General features: G+C 39.4%; 1 protein-coding gene across 2 annotated transcripts in view; it reads left to right on the top strand.

Annotated features, from left to right (window-relative positions):
• Nucleotides 1-18,882, top strand: part of LOC146553734 (myomegalin) — a 57,767-nt gene that overhangs the window by 333 nt on the left and 38,552 nt on the right. The window contains exons 2-5 of one of the 2 annotated variants that reach the window (XM_085255981.1): nt 1,198-1,238; nt 1,327-1,394; nt 6,691-6,801; nt 14,487-14,563. In XM_085255981.1, the coding sequence (XP_085112107.1) occupies nt 1,198-1,238; nt 1,327-1,394; nt 6,691-6,801; nt 14,487-14,563 (297 nt within the window). Of the gene's footprint in view, nt 1-1,197; nt 1,239-1,326; nt 1,395-6,247; nt 6,802-14,486; nt 14,564-18,882 lie in introns of those variants that run through there. The other variant, XM_085255982.1, reaches the window with a different exon arrangement.

The raw sequence follows: 18,882 nt of genomic DNA, 5'->3' as shown, positions 1-18,882 counted from the left end.
TTTAACAAAAACACGACTCCGGCGATACAAACCGCGGTTTCAATCAGAGCACTGACTGCTGCTACAGTCAGGCCATTTCAGTTATTTTCTCTCACTTGATGTGCACCCATCATCCATCCTGGATAAAAGGCCGTTTTTCTCTCCTCACAGGGCTACTCACACACAGTAGCCGCGGATCGGAGAATAAAGCTATCGGGGGTGATGCAAATGTCTCTCTGTGATTGCGCATGTGTGCATTTATCCTTACACAGCTACATTTGTAAAAGGGTTTCTGATGGAAGATGCCATTAAAGACGCGGTGTTTCTGACCTACTTTGCAGGAATAAACATAAACTGCATGCACCAACTAGGCTGCTTAAAGGGCTCATCGGTGCAGGTGGGCAGTAGGGCCTTGGAGGCGCTCAATGCAGCTGTCCTAGAAGTGATAACTAAGGCTGAATTCCTTCATGTACGCCCACCAAGTGCTTAAGAGATGAAAGCTTGACTTTCATTAATAAGGGATGGTTTTTGATAACCACTCATCACATAGCTCAAATTCTCCATGGTGACCACACCATCTGACCTATATCTGCATTAAGGGAACAGTTGTGTAAGACAGTTGTGATTTGGATGCGCTGTTTACCAAAATACTACAGCATGTATACCATTTGTCCACCTGGTGAACTTTTAAAACCCTTTGGCATGCATACAGCTGTCTTTACATTTACTGACCCAGCAGCTGTCAGGGGCATTCCCCATGAAGTGGGGGAGCACTGATGGGGCAGTAGCAGTTGGCCTAATGTTGGGCATATTTGTCTGTATACTGTTTGGGTGTTGACCCAGACTGTCTGCATCTTACTGCCGTTATTTCTAACCTTAGGGGTGACTGTAAAGGCAAACACCCCCTCCGTTAGTTGGTAGTGAAGCCCAGTTGAACTTTGACCCCGTGGCTCCTCTCTTATCTCTTCTCTCCCCTGCTGAGACTCCAATACAGAGGTGCAAATGACATCATGCTGTTATACTGAAAGGGCTTTTAGTGGCTTTTAAATTTCAGGAAGAGCTCTTTGTTTTTAAGGGCACGCAGTAAAACGGAGAGACCATTACTTGGCTGTTTTGTGTTGGAATGGATCTACTTGTGCAGGTTTTCACTCACTCTTGTCTTGTCTGTTTATGTTCATTCAGTGCTGACTTTGCTTTTTTTTGCCATTTCTTTCACAGTACTCAAGATCCTTCATCTAAGATCACAGGGCACATGACAGGTGTGTATCCCCCCCCCCCCTCCTACACATAACTTAATATTTCCATGAGTTTTCAGGTTTTTTGAACGCACCTTTTCCCCTTGTTTAGATTTGTGCAGTGATGAAACAGACAACTCTCCCCCTCTCCAGCTTCACACGCTCAAGCAGTTCGAACAGGTGAGAGCTTTTATTTTTAGATATCATGGAGTTTGATGTGAGGGACACTTCTTCATCCCCATGATGCTGCATTTGAATGAATTATGTGCCAGATGAATACATGCTTCATGCTGCCATCTAGTGGCTTCATGGACTCACAGAAAAAAAAAAAAGATAAAGTCAGAGATCAGTATTGAGGAAATAAGGATAGTCTAACCCAGGAATTCACGCACATACTCCAACCATCTGGAGAGCATGTTTTAAAAATACCGTACTGAAAAGGAGAGCACCTGCGAGTGGAGAAATGTGGATGGAAAACACCCAGAACTCTCCTGGTATTTTAAAAATCTGCCTCTGGCTACTGCATGGCCCACTTTAGGTTCCCAGTGTCTGCTGCACTATTGCTGGGCATTGTAGCAGTCACATTAGAAGAGAGTATATTAAGTATTCCTTTTAATGTCTGGCAGGGTGCTGTTCAGAGCACTCACAATATCACTGACACAAACTCCAAGCCAAAGTCATAATTAGCATTTTAATGTTTTCTGCAGTTTTAAAAAAAGACATTACAAATAAAATGTTATTTGCAAATGAATGTTCCCTTGCCTACACAGTTAGGTCCATAAACTGCATTTTTTGTAAGTTTTCCCTCTGTACTGACATGGATAAGCAGAAGAAAATAGATATGGATTGTTTTTAATACTTGGATGCAGTCAATGACTGTCTGAAGTCTAAAACCCATGGACATCACCATATGTTGTATTTCTTCCCTGGAGATGCTCTGCTAGATGTTTACCGCTGCCATTGTCAGTTGCTGCTTGTTTGTGGGTCTTTCTGCCTTCGGCTTGTACTGAATAGCCATAAAAGCATGCTCTGTACAGTTGAGATCAGGTCACTGGCTTATCCATTGATGAATATCCCATTTCTGTGCCTTGAGAATCTGTGTAGCTTTGGGTCATTACCCTTTTGAACTATGAAGCACTGTTTGATCAGTGTTGCAGCATTTGTCTAAATCTGAGCAGAGAGTAAGAATATACAGGCTGATGATTTGGTCACTCCTAATGTTTTTTCACGGTTTCTCTGAGAGGCTTATTTTGGTGTTTAGTCTAATCTGATGTCCTTTAGGGGCTCATATTTAAAATGACAGTGAAAAGCTATAAAATACAAATTCAGCACTGAATCAATTTCAGATATTACGTTCGATTCATTTGCCATGAAATAACAAGGGAAGTGGCCATGAAACTGCTTGTGAGTCAAGTGTCCAATTAGTTTTGAGCCTCTGAAAATGGGCAGTTGTGTATAAAATGGTAGCATTTCCTAAAGAGTTGTTACATACTGATTTAAAATTGATTTAAAAAGCGCTGTGGTGGGGTACAGAGGCAAAACTACAAAGCATGTTTGTTTTCCAACAAATTATGGCCCTAATTGTACATGTAGAACTCATTTATTTTTGCTATAATGCTATAATATTCATATGTGATTTCCCGATGCATTACTAAAGTGAAAACTGATAATAAAGAGGGGATGAATTGCAGTATATGTTTTTCTGTCACCTTACACAAGCACAGAAAAATCGCACCCTTTTTAATGAGATAGATGGACAGTTTTGCCATGCTTACGTTTCTACAGGGATTTCATTTAAAAACAAACAAACAACAACAACAACAACAACAACAACCTGAAACTAAAAAACCCATCCAGGCCACATTACTGTCAGAACTGTTGAAGCAACACATCAATTAAATTTAACCTGTTTAGTCGGTTAAAAGATCTCAAAAAGCAGCAAATCACACCACGATCTAAGAAAACAACTGAGAAACAACGTCACTGACATATATCGGTGTGGACAGGGTTACAAAACCATTTCTAAAGCTTTGGGACTCCGTTGAACTACAGTGAGAGATATTGTCCACAAATAGAGAAAACTTGGCCGACCACCTTCCCAGGAATAGTTGGCCTACAAAAATTACTCCAAGAGCACGTCAACATCAGAAATCATCTTGATGATCCCCAAAACTTTTGGAAAAATATTCTTTGGACTGACGAGACAAAAGTTGAACTTTTTGGAAGTTTTGAGTCCTGTTAAAGCTGCATAAAACTAAAGAGCATTTCACAGAAAGGAAATCATACCAGCATTCAAACATGGATGTGTTAGTGTGATGGTTGGGGGCTGCTTTGCTGCTTCAGGACCTGGATGACTTGCTGTAATTGATGCAACTATGAATCGCCTCTCTACCAGAAAATCCTAAAGGAGACTGTATGGGCCACCAGGTCATGCCCTGAAGCTCAAGCACACTTGGGTTATGCAGCAGGACAATGATCTGCAACACACCAGCCAGTCCACCTCTAAATGGCATAGAAATAATCAGATGAAGTTTTTGAAGGGACCTAGTAAAAGTCTCGACTTAAATAAGATTGAGATCCTTTGGCATGACCTTAAACAGACTGTTCATGCTGGAAAACCCTCTATTGTGGCTGAATTAAAAGAATTCTGCAAGTAAGAGTGGGGCTAAAATTCCTCCACAGTATTGTGAAAGACTCATTGTCAGGTATCACAAACACTTGATTGCAATTGTTGTTGCACAACTAGTTTATTAGGGTTGGGGAGCGATTACTTTTGGATAGGATACCTTGGGTACGTTTGGATAGCTTAATTAAAACTTGTATTTTGTATTTATTCAGGATATCTTTGTCTAATACTGAAATTTGTTTGATGATCTGAAACATTTAAGTGTGACAAATATGCCAAAAACTATGAAAGCAGAAAGGGGGGGAATACTTTTCCACAGCACTGCACATGCCTCCATATGCATGCTACTGCAAAGTCTTGCCCTAGAAGACAACAAATCATCACAGGGAACCCATAATGTTTAACTGTTAGTGCATGGTCTCACAGAAAATATGAAATGATATCAATTCAGTGAAAGTAAAATCAGACAAAAATCATCGGTATTTAAAAGAAATGGGAGAAAATTCATGTCCAGCAACACAAATTATTTCATTAAACCTTGTGACTGTTTCTGAACTGCATGTTAGAGCAATCATTTGCTCTTTTTTACTTTTTATTTGGGGTGCCAGTGCAAATAATACAGTATATCGCTCATTTGCAATGTACCCAATAATAACATCAGCAACCTAAATTCTTCTACTACTATATTCAATTAAAGAGACTGTTATAGACCAAGAAACTGATCCCCAGGTTCTCCACAGTATATGACATCTCCGTGCTTGTCTCTAAAAATGTGTGTTTTTGGACATGCACTTTATAAGAATAAAACCTGCTGGAGGAGCTGATAAGCCCAGTTAAAATGGGATCAGGGACCAAACAGTCACGAGAGCTGAGGTAATTTCTGAGAGAGCGTGGCCGGGACATTTACACCAAACAGCACTTCAAACAACACAGTGCAGAGTTATACATACACATCATAAATCCAATTTATTTCTCTTTGATGAAGAGTGGACACGTGTGTGATTATTTATGAGGATGCGACTATGTTGTGTGCAGAGTTTAAATGTAGAGGTAGATGATGTCATCCCTGATGTCACGTGGAGACTCTGCTTGGCGCCCAGCCTATCTTTGCTCTGAATTATTTAGCAACAGCATGTAACCTGACACTATAATGGACACACTCACTGAAAGCATCATGAACTAAAAATGATCTAATTGTCCTGTCTGTGTCTCTGTATTATCCAATCTTTTCACACTTGGTTTCAGCTTATGTTTGTATTGTTAGGATATGTAGAACCCGTTTTTCCTTTTTCACTCTTGAGTTCAATTCTTTCAGTTTGCTAGTTTCTCTGAGGGACATTCAGGGATTCTCCACAGTGAGATTGAGGACAGCTACCTATTAATAGCACTGTGGCTCACTGCTCCCAGGTTTCCTATTTCTTTAACTTCTTTCCACTCACCTGCCTGTTTCACTCCCACCAGTGTCTCTCAACTTCATTCCCAGAGCTGATTGTGTAGCTATCACAGGCTATGGTAAAATCAGGGTGGGCTAATCCATCTTCAACATCATTATTAGTGTAAGAGGAGAAAAAAAATGACAGCAAGGTTCCAAAAGATGCAAAACAACATTAGCATCGACACATACTCATATGTGTTGCTTCCAGTCAGCCATATGTCCCATATTTGCTTTTCCTGTAGCTCACTAAAAGAGCTTTAGAAAGAGCTATTTAGCTAATTATTGTTAAACGGCTTTAGCTGTTTGCTAACTTTGTTTGCACTTTAGTGCTGAAAGCAAGAATGGATTTTTCTGTGGTTTTCTTTATCTGAAATATCTCCTGCTTCTGCCACAAACTGACATTTCTGTCAAAACCATAAATAAAAAATACATTTTCTAATAATGCAAGAGGCTAAAAGAGCTACTGCTACTGCTAATTTTCCCAACTGGCTTCTACATTTAACTCACCGTGAATGTTTAGGTTAAGACAATCTGTACCCTGAGTAAGATATTGAAGATGATATTTATATACTATTTTTAAGAAAAGGAGCTTCAGAAAACCCCCAGAATGGGATATGACAGGTACTAATTTGGTTGTGAAAGTTTAGTTACTTAAACTATAGCAAAGCTAAATAAAAAATAAAGCAGGTGTTATAGAAAAATTGTCATATCCCAAGTTCAGCAGTGGTGGATTTTGACAGTGGTTTGAATCCATACAGAAAAACAATGCAGACAAAAAGAAAAGATCAGAAAGTGCCTCACATCTCACCCCCCCCCCCCCCCTTTTTTTTTTTTACAGAGGTGTGAGATTTCCTTTCATATCACAAGTAACTGTGAGTCTTTTTGACTCCCTCCTCCCCTCCTCTCCCTTTCCTCCCATCTCCCGTGGCAGTCTGGGATTCCAGACATGTCTCCCCCCAGTAAGATAAGCTCCTGTCCCCTTCCTGTGCAGACCACAACACACCATGGAGCTCGCACGGCTGCATCTCTGACCGCCGGGCTGCAGAGTAGCCCTCTGCACTGCAAACGCCCCTGAAAACCTCAGCGCGCGCGTGTGTGTGTGTGCATGTATGTGTGAGTGTGTTAGATTTAGTATGTGTGAGTGATTTTGTAGATTGTGTCCTTATGGCCTGTTAGATGCAAGAATGACACTTTGTAAATATTCTTTTTTTTTTGAGGAAGGCATATCTGTCAGTTCCTGGACTCTAACAAAAGGGCATGCTTAAGAGCTGCTGTACTTTGAAATGGACTCCTTTTCTCCATGACATGGAGAAGTCGAGGACAGCTATTCATTTCTGATCTATGATGGACATCATGTCAAGCAGTGTGGATGCACTTTGACAGTCATGTCTAACGGTTACCGTACTTTATCACAGCACCTGAATGACCTGAAGAAGGAGAACTTCAGCCTCAAGCTCCGAATCTACTTCCTGGAGGAGAGGATCCAGCAGAAGTATGAGGAGAGCAGTGAAGATGTCTACCGCACGGTGAGTGGGACAGCTCTCTAATTATTAGGAAAGTAGTGGCAAACTACTTGACTTTTGGTGATAGCTGATTTTGTGTTTACAGTTAATTAAATGAATTTATTCATTTATCAGTCACATGTGGTGACTGTCATAAACCATTGCTTTACTGAGACATGTTTGTTGATCCAGCTGTCACACTGGTTTGGTTGAGGTGATGGGACTTTACCAAGTGCGTGTTACAAGACATGGCTGTCCTGTGAAACACTAACCTCCAACTACCTCTTTTTGTAGTATTTTTAATGCAGTACATGTTTCTGGCTGGTTTGGCTGGCTTCTCTTTTCCTATCCGGGGTGCTTCATACTGGCATTTGGGGTTTTGTGCCCATTGTTTGATTCACAGCACAGAAACACTCAGACACATCCAAGGCTGCATAAACATGTAGAACAACACCACAATGTCAGAAAATAGCTTATAATAAAAATCAAATGACTCCTGTCATGAAAAAATATTTATTGGATGTGTGTGAGCTGTAAGTAAAATGTTGAACCTTATTACTTTTTATTACAACTCAAAATGAAAGAGTAGCACAAACGTTATCAAAAGAGATATTAAATTGACATTGAAGCTCTAGTTGTGTCAGTAATAATACTAACAATAACTTGTTTTATACAGCGGTTTTCATGACAACCTGAATCTGGATACCTTATTTTATTTTGCAAATACATTTGCATTTGTAGATACTGTAAAGGTTTATGTTTTATATGGATACATTGTAGATCTTATAAGATTTGTCTTATACTGTAATTTAGTTATGTAAGTAACACATTTAACATTATAACATAAACAATGCGTATTTTATCTATAGTTAATTCTTGTAATTACATTGCTTGTAATGGCATTCATGTTTAAATCCGAGTAGGGCTGGGCCATATCATACCTTTCACGGTAATACCGGTATAATGTTGGGCAACGATAAGAAAATGAAATATCATGATAGAATATGGGTAAAATGCACATGTGCAGTGCCTTTCTTTTCATACGCACATGGCATTAAAAGCATGGCGGCAATGAGAAGGGCGAAAGGATCGTTGAATGAAACGGATGAACCAGACTTAGTTTGTAAAAATGCTGCAACTTCAGTGGTGTGGAACTGGTTTAGCTTTCGGCTGTCAGATACACAACAAAGCACTATTTTTGGTAGAGCATGCTAGCGGGCCGTCGTTATTACCGTGTTTTTTGAAAAATACGGCACACTTAAAATCAGTCCTTTGATTTTTATGAAAATCGACAGTGCCCCTTATAATCCCGTGTGCCTTATGTATGAATTCTGGTTGTTTTTACTGACCTCGAAATGATTTTATGTGGTACACGGCGCTCAAAAATCTGTCAAATGTTTTAGTACGACTTTGCTAAGCTACAAACCTGCACCGCTTGATGGATTGTCGGAGCGTTGCGGCTATCGTAGGCAGGCACGTACGTACTGTGCTTCAACATAATATTACCGTATTGTGTGTGTATAACCTCTTTTTAAGTTTTGTGGATATTATACATGGTTGTGCTGAGGATATGTCGGCCACTTTCCACTGGAAATGCCTTTTGGTTAAACTCTCAGCAAGGAATTTGCATTTGCACTGTTAAATTTTTATATAACTTTAATGCACATAAAAAAGCTGCTTGTTTAAGTGAAAATACATTGATCTTTGGGTTTTTTTGCACTAATAAAGTTGTGGAGTTGTAAAGTATTTTGTCTAGTGGCAGTTATATCGTTATCGCAAATTTTCAAATGTATATTGTGATAAATATTTTGGGGCATATTGCCCTGCTCTAAATCAGAGTATAAGATGTAAAACACATGCTTAAATTTTTTTCTATTTGTCTTCCATTTGGATGCTCATATTGCATCTCATATTTATTTTCTCTGAACTGATTTGAAGTGCAGCAAAACAATATGCCTTATACATTAATTAAAATAATTGGTGCTTGGAGCATTTATTTAGAAACTTGGTAAAGCTTTTGTCCTGGAATCAGTATTTTAGATACGTGAATTGATTCGAAACTTGAAAATGTCAATTTAGATTTACATTTGCAGTGATTGCGTAGATTGCATAGCCATAATTTTATGCAAGAGCCTGAATTTTGCAAGGATCTAGCTGATTTTAATAGAAGCAAAAAAAACCCCAAAACAACCCCCAAACAAATCAATTAAATTAAATTTAAAAAAATCAGCCAACAGTATATCTTCAGATATTCTCGAAATATGGACTATGTTAAAGTAAAAGGATGGAGTCATAGTATTCACACTTTCTAGAGATGTTGTTCAGATTGCTTTAACTGTATTTTCATGATCCCTGGCTTGATTAATAAAATATTAACACGACAGCACCAGTATTATGTAATACTCCAACAGCCTAGGTTATTGAAGTCTGTTAGGATTCTGTGCTGCTTTAAGGGGAGAACATCTCTGGAAATGGTTTTAAAGTTGGTTTTGTCCCAAGCAAAACATTTTTTATACAGAGTGAAACTGTGAGAGCACAAAATAAAAGATACAGTCCACAACTAGTTAAAATATATATAGTAGGAAGGGATCCAGACAGCACATCCTCCACCAAAAACCCATAACCAGTTGTGCAGTTTTAAAGATCGTGCTCCACCTTTGAAATGTATTTACATGTAGTTTTAGTTTAATCTTGACAAACAGACACAAGGGTAGCTAGAATCATAAAGCTAAATATAGCATCAGAAAAGTATGGTTAGAGTGTTGGTACTGCAGGTCACCTGTTACAGTGTCATAGTTGGAGTAATGAATGCTTGGCTTTAAATCAGTGCTAGAATCAATAATTAATTTTAAGATCGTCAAAATATACAGAATATATTAAAATATTAGATTTTTAAATAGATTCATTGATCGACAGTGAGAATTCTCTGCTTATCTGAGCAAAGCAAGAAACTCACAGATGTAATAATTAGTTGCAGATCTAAAAACAATGGTCTTTCTCATAGAGTCTCTATGAGGATGCTGTTTCTGTGAACATGCTGCTTTTCTCTGCTTCTAAATGTGTTTTCTGCGTCCATCTCTGCATGCAAAGTGTGCACCTACAGTAAGGTGACCCAGTTCAGCTGTTGTCTGTTTGCAAAAGCCAGCCGGCGTCTCTTCATCACTTTCGTTCTCCCCTGGTTCTAATTCCTTTTTGATCACCACCGACTCTTTGATATGAGAAATTAATGGCTGCTTAATCCAGCCAAACAAGACCTGAGCGTTGGTCCTCTTATCCTCCGCTATTACTGCATACCAGCAGTGATTGGGTAAACTCGATCCCATGTTGTACAGACATGCAGCTGGAGTTTAATCCGTGTGCCTCACAGGCCCCACTCTGTGTGACTAAAGGCTAATCAGTCAAAGCACTTTTTATTTGGAGACTAAATCTTTGTTCTGTGGATGCTATCCGACCTGAGCTGCTCGTGTTGAATATCATGACAGAGTGATAATGTTCCCATCTTTCCTCCGAAGCATCTCTGTGTAATACAGTACAGGCTGGCGTGTTAGTCCTGGGTACATAGTGATCTCTCTGAGAGCCCAAGAATCTCTATTTATAGAGCCGGCTTCAGTGCACTGATGTATTTATCACATGTGTCATCGTAACACGTGCTTGTATGTTTCACTTTCAGTCACATCTTAAACATATTTGAGAAACATAGTGTGGTATAAATATGTAATAATGTGTTTAATTGTTTCTTCAAATGTTCAGTTTTAGAGTCCTTACTATTTTATATGGTAAAGTTGAGAAAAAAAGCGTTTTGTGCTGGATGGATGGATGAGTTTAAAGAAGCCAGAAAACCCTAAATATTTACCATTGTTTGAGAGAGCCAGGTCAGCTCTGTCAACAGAACAGCTAGCAGCACAGCATTCCCACAGAGAGGTACCTATAAACCTGTACATCACAGCCTGTAAAATAGCTTAGCACCATGTAACTGTCCCAAGTACATGATGGGTACACGATTACAATAATTAGTAGGAAAACATGGCAATATACTACAAATATACACAGCATTTCACAGTATAATATCACAAGCAGCCAGGATCTACAAACCTAATTCCAAAAAAAGTATTTTCTGAAAAAAATAAATAAAAACAAAATGCAACTTTTTTCAAATCTCATAAACTCATATTTTATTTGCAATAGGATGTAAAAAAAACAACAACAAAAAACAAATCGAATGCGTAAAGTGAAAAATTTAGCATCTTTATGAAACATATTAGCTCGTTTTAGTTGGGTCTGTGTCATCCTCTCTTCTTTTAACACCAGTCTGTAATCCGTCAGGGAACTGAGAAGACCAGCTGTCAGACGTTTGGATAGGAACATTGTCCTGTGATAGTCTGTTATAGGATTCTAGTTTCTCAACTGGACTGCAGGAAAGTCAGTTCAGCACCTGGAATCTTCTCCTTTGAAGCCATGCTGTTGTAATAGATGTGGTATCCAGTTTGTCTTGCTGAAATATGCAAGGCCTTCCCGAAAAAGACTTTGTCTGGATGGGAGTTCATGCGATCTAAACCTTTATAAAGATGCACGCTTTTGAATTCAGCACTGACACCAAGCCAGACGGTCCCTCTCCTCTTCAGTCCAGAGGATGCAGCATCCATTTTTTTTCCAAAACAGAATTTTTGGGAAACAGAACAGTTTTCCTCCCATTAGCAGATGTCTGCCCATCCCTGGTTTCTTCCTGTTAAAAGGGAGATTTTCTTTCCTACTGTTGCCAGTGCTTGCTCAAAGGGGGTCGTTTGATTGTTGGGGTTTTCTCGGTGTTATTAAAGGATCTCTACTTTAAAATATAAACTGCCTTGATGCAAGCATTTCTGGATCATGTTGACATGTGGCTTCTTCTTTGCATGATAGAGCTTTAACCAGCACTGTGGATGACACGGTGAACTGTGTTCACAGAAACTGATTTTGGAAAGTGTTCCTGAGTCTATGCAGTGATTTCCATGGCAGAATCATTTGTGTTTTTAATGCATGTCCTGACTAAAGGCCCAAAATCACAGGTATCCAGTACTGGTTTTTGACCTCGTCCTTTGCGCACAGAGATTTCTCCAGATTCTCAGAATTGTTTGATTATATATTTTTCACAGATTGATGAACCTCTGTCCATCTTTACTTCTGAGAAACTCAGTCTTCTATACCACCACATACTTTTCTGACCTTTTGTTGTCCGTGTCCCAACTTTTTTGAAAAAAAGTTGCTGCCGTCAAACTCAATTATCTGATATTTTTCATAGTAAAATGTTGCACTTTAAACACGTTACATTTTTTTTTATCTTCTATTGTAAAGAAAATATGGGCTTAAAAATTTAGATATCATTGCATTTTGTTTTTATTTATATTTTACAGAGATTCGCAAATTTACTGGGTGGTAAAAACGTAGGTGGGTTTATAAGGTACATGTTAAAATTTGGATTTTAAAACATTTATTTCTATAGTTTTCATCAAGCTATTTGCACTGTGATGTCAAATATGTTCTTAAAATCCACAAAGATGTCCAGAGTCTTTAGTCTGGAAAAGTGTGGAACTTGGGGAAGTTATTGAAGGACCCTTAAAATTAGAATAGAATACAATAGCATAAAATAGAATACCCCTTTATTGTCATTGTACATCTACATTGAAATTATGGATTTCTAAAGAAATTACTCATCTAAAAAGCTGTTGTCAGTATAATTAATGTTATCGATACTACCAAACCATGTAAATCTTTGGTATCAGTTAAAACAGGATGAGCAGGATAATAATTCCAAGAATTGAAGCTGATGTGATAGCACATCACTATTAGCTGATCACTCCCCATGATACAGGTGTGTTCAATTTCTGTGTGGTGAGCCTGTCAAGGTTCGAAGTGCAGCCATCCCCCTACCCTTAGTTAAAAGTGGATGTGTTGCTGAGGGCCGTCAGGCCAGGAGAGGCCAAAGTAGCAGGTGCACGGTGATGGGTGGCTATATATAGAGCTCTTTGCGAGACAGTTCCTGTAAACCATGTTGTTGTCTCATGCACACGCACACACAAACACAAACATGCACACACACGGGAATACATGTTTGCTATTATCAGAGTCTTTAGACAGGCTTCATATCATCAGGAATCTGGAACCCATTTATCACATATTTATTGCATATGTTAAAGCTGCTGTTGCATGACTTAGTAACATAAGTTGAAAAGGATTGTTTATCATAAGACATTACGCTGAAATTTTCATAGATTGTTAACATGATCTGACTCTACACAACTACAAAGTTTGAACATTTCATTGAAATATTTTTGAGCTACTGTGTTTACAGACAGAATGACCCCGCACATGACGTCCAGGGCCGAGGTAATAATTGTTATTTTAGATATTCAATCAGTTTTCTTTTGATCAGTAATTTGATAGTCAACTAATACTTGCAGCTCTACAGCTGCAGAGCCCTGCGGATTTAAGCACTCATAGTTCATGAATATTGGTTAGTTTCAGGGTGATTGATTTTTTTTTTTGTTAGTAGTTCTGGATACTCTTAACAGGAGAGCTCTCTAACAGCAAAGAGGAAAAGGTCAACACACGTGCTTGAAGGCGGAATAAAACTGAACATTTAAATTGCTCAGTACCGACCACTGAGAGCTGCATTTGTTCAGCCTGCAGCGGACAGACAGAGACAGACAGATAATCTGTCCTCTCTGGCTTTGCTGAGGTCAGAATGGAAAGAACGATCCCCACGATTAAATTGTCAGTCCTCTAACACTGTGTGAGAGCTCCGATTGGCACCTAAAATGTCCCCTGTGGACCTCAGCAGGTAAACAAACTGTGGAGTTCAGCTTTTGGCCACAGCGAGCGAGTATCTGAGCTGCTCTGAATTCTCCAGCTCTAAATATACCAGCCGTGACAGTTCGGTCAGATGCTCCGCACTGATGACACACAACACCCATGAAGCCTTGATTCACTCAGCAGAGACGGGGCAATTACAGCCTGAGATGTAGTGGTTAAGGACACTGAACAAGGACCAAGACAAATGAGTGCTAAATATGTGACAGAGATTTACACAAACAGCAAATCAAAAGCAGAGAGAGTGATGAAAACTTAAAAGCTTTTCCACATTTTATCATATACATATATATCCATTCTGCACAAAAGGATCAGCCATATTTATTGCCTAATTTATTGTCTAACCACCTGTCATTTGTGAACTCAGAAAGTTTTGCATTTTGGCTGTAGCCATTTTCTTTGGATCATAAAGTGACCATCTTTGGACCAGAGTGTGCTAAAGCTAGCAAGCTTGGGTAATAAACATAATTTTACAGACTTAAGACAGTTAAAGCGGCTTAGAAGCCATAAAACTGTGAATATTAGTCAAGGAACCACAACTGTTTTTTGTTTTCACCGCGCCGTAAATAAGAATCTAAAAAATGTCACATGTTTTGCTGTAGGTACCACGGTTACTTAGCAACTAAGGCCACATGAGGAGGGTTTTATTTATTTATTTATTTTATTAGTAGATTAACAATAATGAAGCTCAAATCAATTTTTTATTACTGATGAAAGATTTCACATGATTTCGTTTTTATTCTTTATGCCTCACACATGTTTTATTTTTAAGATAAGGCAGAGGAGGTGGTGCACCGAGGAGTGAGCTTGTTTTAAGATAACACGATGTGTTAACTGATTATCTTGATGCTCTTCATCTGTTGCAGAACATCGAGCTGAAGGTGGAAGTAGAGAGCTTGAAGCAGGAGCTTCAGGAGAAACAGGACCTTTTGGACAAAGCCCTGTAAGTCCACAAATATTCATCAGAATTAGTTGTTAAAGTACAATAAGGTAAATACTACTAACAGATTATAACAATTAGACAGATGCAACGCCAATTGGAAACTAAAGATCAATAACAATCAAGTTGAAATATTCTTCAGACATGTTCTGTGATTATTAATAATCTCTATTGCATTTCTTCTTCTGTGGTCTTTTCTCTTTTCTTTCACTGATGTACACATTACCACAGCACTTGGTTAACTTTCTTTTCTGATTTGGCTTTCATAAAGTGGTGTTCTTGCTGGATAATAAATGTAATGCTCTACATGGTCCTGTCTTAACTATGGTAACACTTCATATGACTAAAAGCTCATATGCCATGCAGCTGCTGGTAGACACACACACACACACACACACACACACACACACACACACACACACACACACACACACACACACACACACACACACACAGTAAGCCAAAGCGTAGATCATTAACCTTTAAATATGTGTTCTCATTTGTGTCTAGGGATGGGTATCGTTTAGGTTTTATCCGATACCGGTGCCAAATCGGTACTTTTGAAACGGTGCCGGTGCTCAAACGGTGCTCAAACGGTGCTCAAACCGGTGCTTAAAGAATGGAGAACACAAAATTGGTCCAAAAATCTCTCATGTTCAGCTGGTTTTTTGTAAAAAGATAACAATGTTAGCCTTTTCTGCAGCTATAGGGCATATATGGTATCACTCTTGGCTGGAAGCAGTGCTTAATCAATGGAAAAAACACAAACTTTGTCCAAAACCTGTCATGTTTAACTGTTTTCCACTTTTTCTTTGGTCATTTTAGCCTTTTTGGCCAGGGTGAAGGGAGTATCTGCCATCAAACAAGAAGACAGCCGCATGTAGCTATGATGAGGTTTGCTAGTTCACCTTACATGCATTAATGTAATAACGTGGTTAGCCTACTCAACGTAAATTACACACGAACAACATTAAGCTACTGACCCAGAGAAGAACGGCTGCTGCTGCCATCATCATTTCTGCTACACTGACAGGGCTAGGGGCCAAGACTCTCCTCTTCGGGGTTTTTGGGGGATGTTGCTAACTCCAGGTCCGATAACAGGCAACCCACGCACAGTAGATGTGCTCGGTGTGAGGTCTCGCAGTAAGCTATCATACGGCGCATTTCTGGGCTTTTAAAAAAAACGCTATGCATCGCCAGGTGTTTCATCGGATTTGAGGTGTTACCTCCTTTGACAGTATCACAGTATCAGCTTAAAGCACTTGTTGCAGGCTGCTGAGTTTGCATATTTTGCTGTGAAGTACAGCCAGACTTTGACCGCTTCGCCTTGGACATTTTTAATCTGTAGCTCTGCTCTAAAAGAACGTACGTACCTGGACCCGCCTACTATCCTCGGAAACGTAAAATGATTGGCTAGAAGTGTATCACAGCTCAGGAAAAAAAAGCACCGAAATAAAGCACCGAAATGTGCGCTGCTTTTCGGTCTGGTTACTACCGTTTATGTCAGAACCCACCGGTACCCATCCCTATTTGTGACCACTTTATCTTGTGTCCCTGTGGAATTAAACAATTAAAGAACTGAAGGTTGGGATTTTGCTGGGATATGTTGAGATTAAATAGTGGTGTAAGAGTAACATTGAAAGCATGGGTGTCAAACATCGGGCTCAGGGACCATCAGCATGACAAAGAGCCCAATCCTGTCATGGCTGAGCAGCCATTGTGTTAGTGGAGTGGACCCAAGTGCAGACATAGAAGGAGATGGAACTGAATCTTAACAAAAAAACAAGCTTTTTATTTGGCCAAAAACATGAATACAAAACAAGGCAAAAACGAACCAGGGCAAAACTAAAACTAAAACCTAGTGATGGCCCGCTTGAAGCTGACGCTCCGGAGCGTATGTCGAAAAAAACAACACACTGGTTCAGAAGCACTGTGTCGAGGCTTGCTTCGTTTGGCAAAAGTCACGTGACCAGTGACGTCCGAAGCTTCATTACGCACGTAACTGCTTCGGTACCTGATTCAAACGGATATAAGGAAGTGAATCATCCACGGGATTCGTGGAGTGTGTTGAGGGTGACAGAGAGCGAAGAGGTGATCATTCCACTGACAGATATGGAGCCAGCGAGGAAGAGAGGACGTTCTGGCGTGTGGGAATATTTTGAGTTGATTTTGCTCAATTCATTTTATCTGCCGAAGTGAAAAACCTGAAATGTCCAAAATCATGTTTTCATAATGGAAATGCCATTACAGCATATGACTTTAGGAACACTTCCATGTGAATTAAAGCTGATGAAGACTACAAAAATGTATTTGACACTATACGTACATGACATTGCTACAGTTTAGAAAATCATTTTGTTCATTGTTGTTAGGTGATAGTCTGCAGGACCCAGGAATACCTGCATATCTACCAACTTACAGTGTGGTTCCTGCACTCCACAGCCTCTTCTGTTCCATGCAAGTGGATTTTCTCCAGGGCAGGAGAAACTATTTCTAAGAAAAGAAACAGACTCAGCCAGCGCACAGTAACACTAATCCTCTTTTTAACTGTAAATAACAAAAGGGCTACCTGACATAGATCATGTTTTTACTTTGCAAGTTCTTGATTAGGGGTGGGTTTTGATTATCGCCTTTCTGATTACAATCCATGCTAAATTGAATAAAGTGATATTGATTCATTACAATCCTGCGTCGATTTGTAAATTAACGTTATTATGCCTGAAACGCCAGCATCTCAGGTTAAACCTCACAACATGTCGTCAAACACCATGCAGCTAAAACAGTAACTGCGAGCAGGTTTACGGATTCTGCATACAAACGTAAACACAGAGCGCGGACCCGACGCGTCAGAGTCAGATTTTGATGTGTCGGCGGGTCCGCGCTGTGTTTGCCTCTTTTTTTTTCCCGCTGGCTTCTGCAGCTGCAGGTTTCATAACTCTCTGTTTACATCTCTAATTAAGGCTCACATGTGTCAGCTTTCTTTTAATAGATACGAAATTATGGATATATACTGATACATGACCAGAATTGTAATATTTCTGACTGAGGCAAAACTTTCCAGATTCCAATCAAATTGAATCGGATCCTGTATGAATCAAAATGATTCTACAAATCAGTAACGATGCAGCCGTACTCAGCCCCCTAAGCATTTTCCCTTTCCAGTTCACAATCAATCCCACCCCTAGGTCAAAAATATGTATAGGACAATTGGCCTCATCTAATATTTTGTATGAACATGTCCAGCTGTGATTAAACGACAAGTAGATGGAGGCAGGACTCCACAGCAGGGGCATACTCCATAATGTGCTGTGCATTCTCATATATATATTATATATATTGCTCACTTATTGTATTTACCAACATCAAGGAGTTATGAGCAAAGAAAGGCCACACCATAGTGCATGTTTAAATAGGGAAAGTTTATTGATCAAAATGTATTACGCAAATACGCATTACATTTTTTTCAGCCCCCCAATCGAGAAACAAAACCAATTACATGTTCAAAGCAACGGAACGGTGGCCCAATATCGGAGAGAACTCCACTCTTGAGTGAGCAGTGATGCTTGAGCAGTCCGTTTTATTTTGCAGATTCAAGCTGCTCTTCAAAATATTCGCCACCAGATGTCACCGGAGAGGACTGTGTTGAAAAGCTTCGAGTAATGAACCGTTTTTCAATACAAGCTTCAGTGCTTCGGAAAGCTTCATTTGGCCATCACTACTAAAACCTAAACTGGGAAAAGCTAGGCTGTACAAAACTATGACAAGGAAAACATGATTCTGAGCAGGTGTATGAGAGTAACTATGACAAGAAAAACTGTGAATATAAAACATGAACATAACCTGACCAGAATCATAAGGTACCTGAGATCCACCATGACATAGGGAATGGAAAACAGACACACCAACAGAGAGAGACAGAGGACTTAAATACACAGGAGGGAAAAGAGGGAAGTGGAAACACCTGGGGAGACACAGCTGACACCAATGTTTATGACCCAACAGGGAAAAGTAAAACTAAGCACACTGAACATAGAAACAAGACTTTCAAAATAAAACGGGAAGCATGGAGAGACATGAATTGGGACACGCAAACTTGACACAAGAGACAGAGGGAGCGAGAGAGGGAGAGGGACACAGAGGAGAGAGACACAAGGGGAAGCTACATAGACGAGGAAGAATAGAAAAAACATAAACCAGACTAAAACTCAACCAAGACAAACCAGTAATAATACTAGAACTCTACCTCAACTTAAGAATAGCACATGAATATTAACATAAGAAGTCAACAGTATAAAATAACACAAAACGCTGGGTCACAGATC

Source organism: Mchenga conophoros, linkage group LG18 (assembly GCF_057382185.1).
Source record: "Mchenga conophoros isolate Kocher_MC1m ecotype Shallow Benthic linkage group LG18, M_conophoros_male_GT1.1, whole genome shotgun sequence".
Taxonomy (NCBI): domain Eukaryota; kingdom Metazoa; phylum Chordata; class Actinopteri; order Cichliformes; family Cichlidae; genus Mchenga; species Mchenga conophoros.
This window is presented reverse-complemented; position numbering and strand designations above follow the sequence as displayed.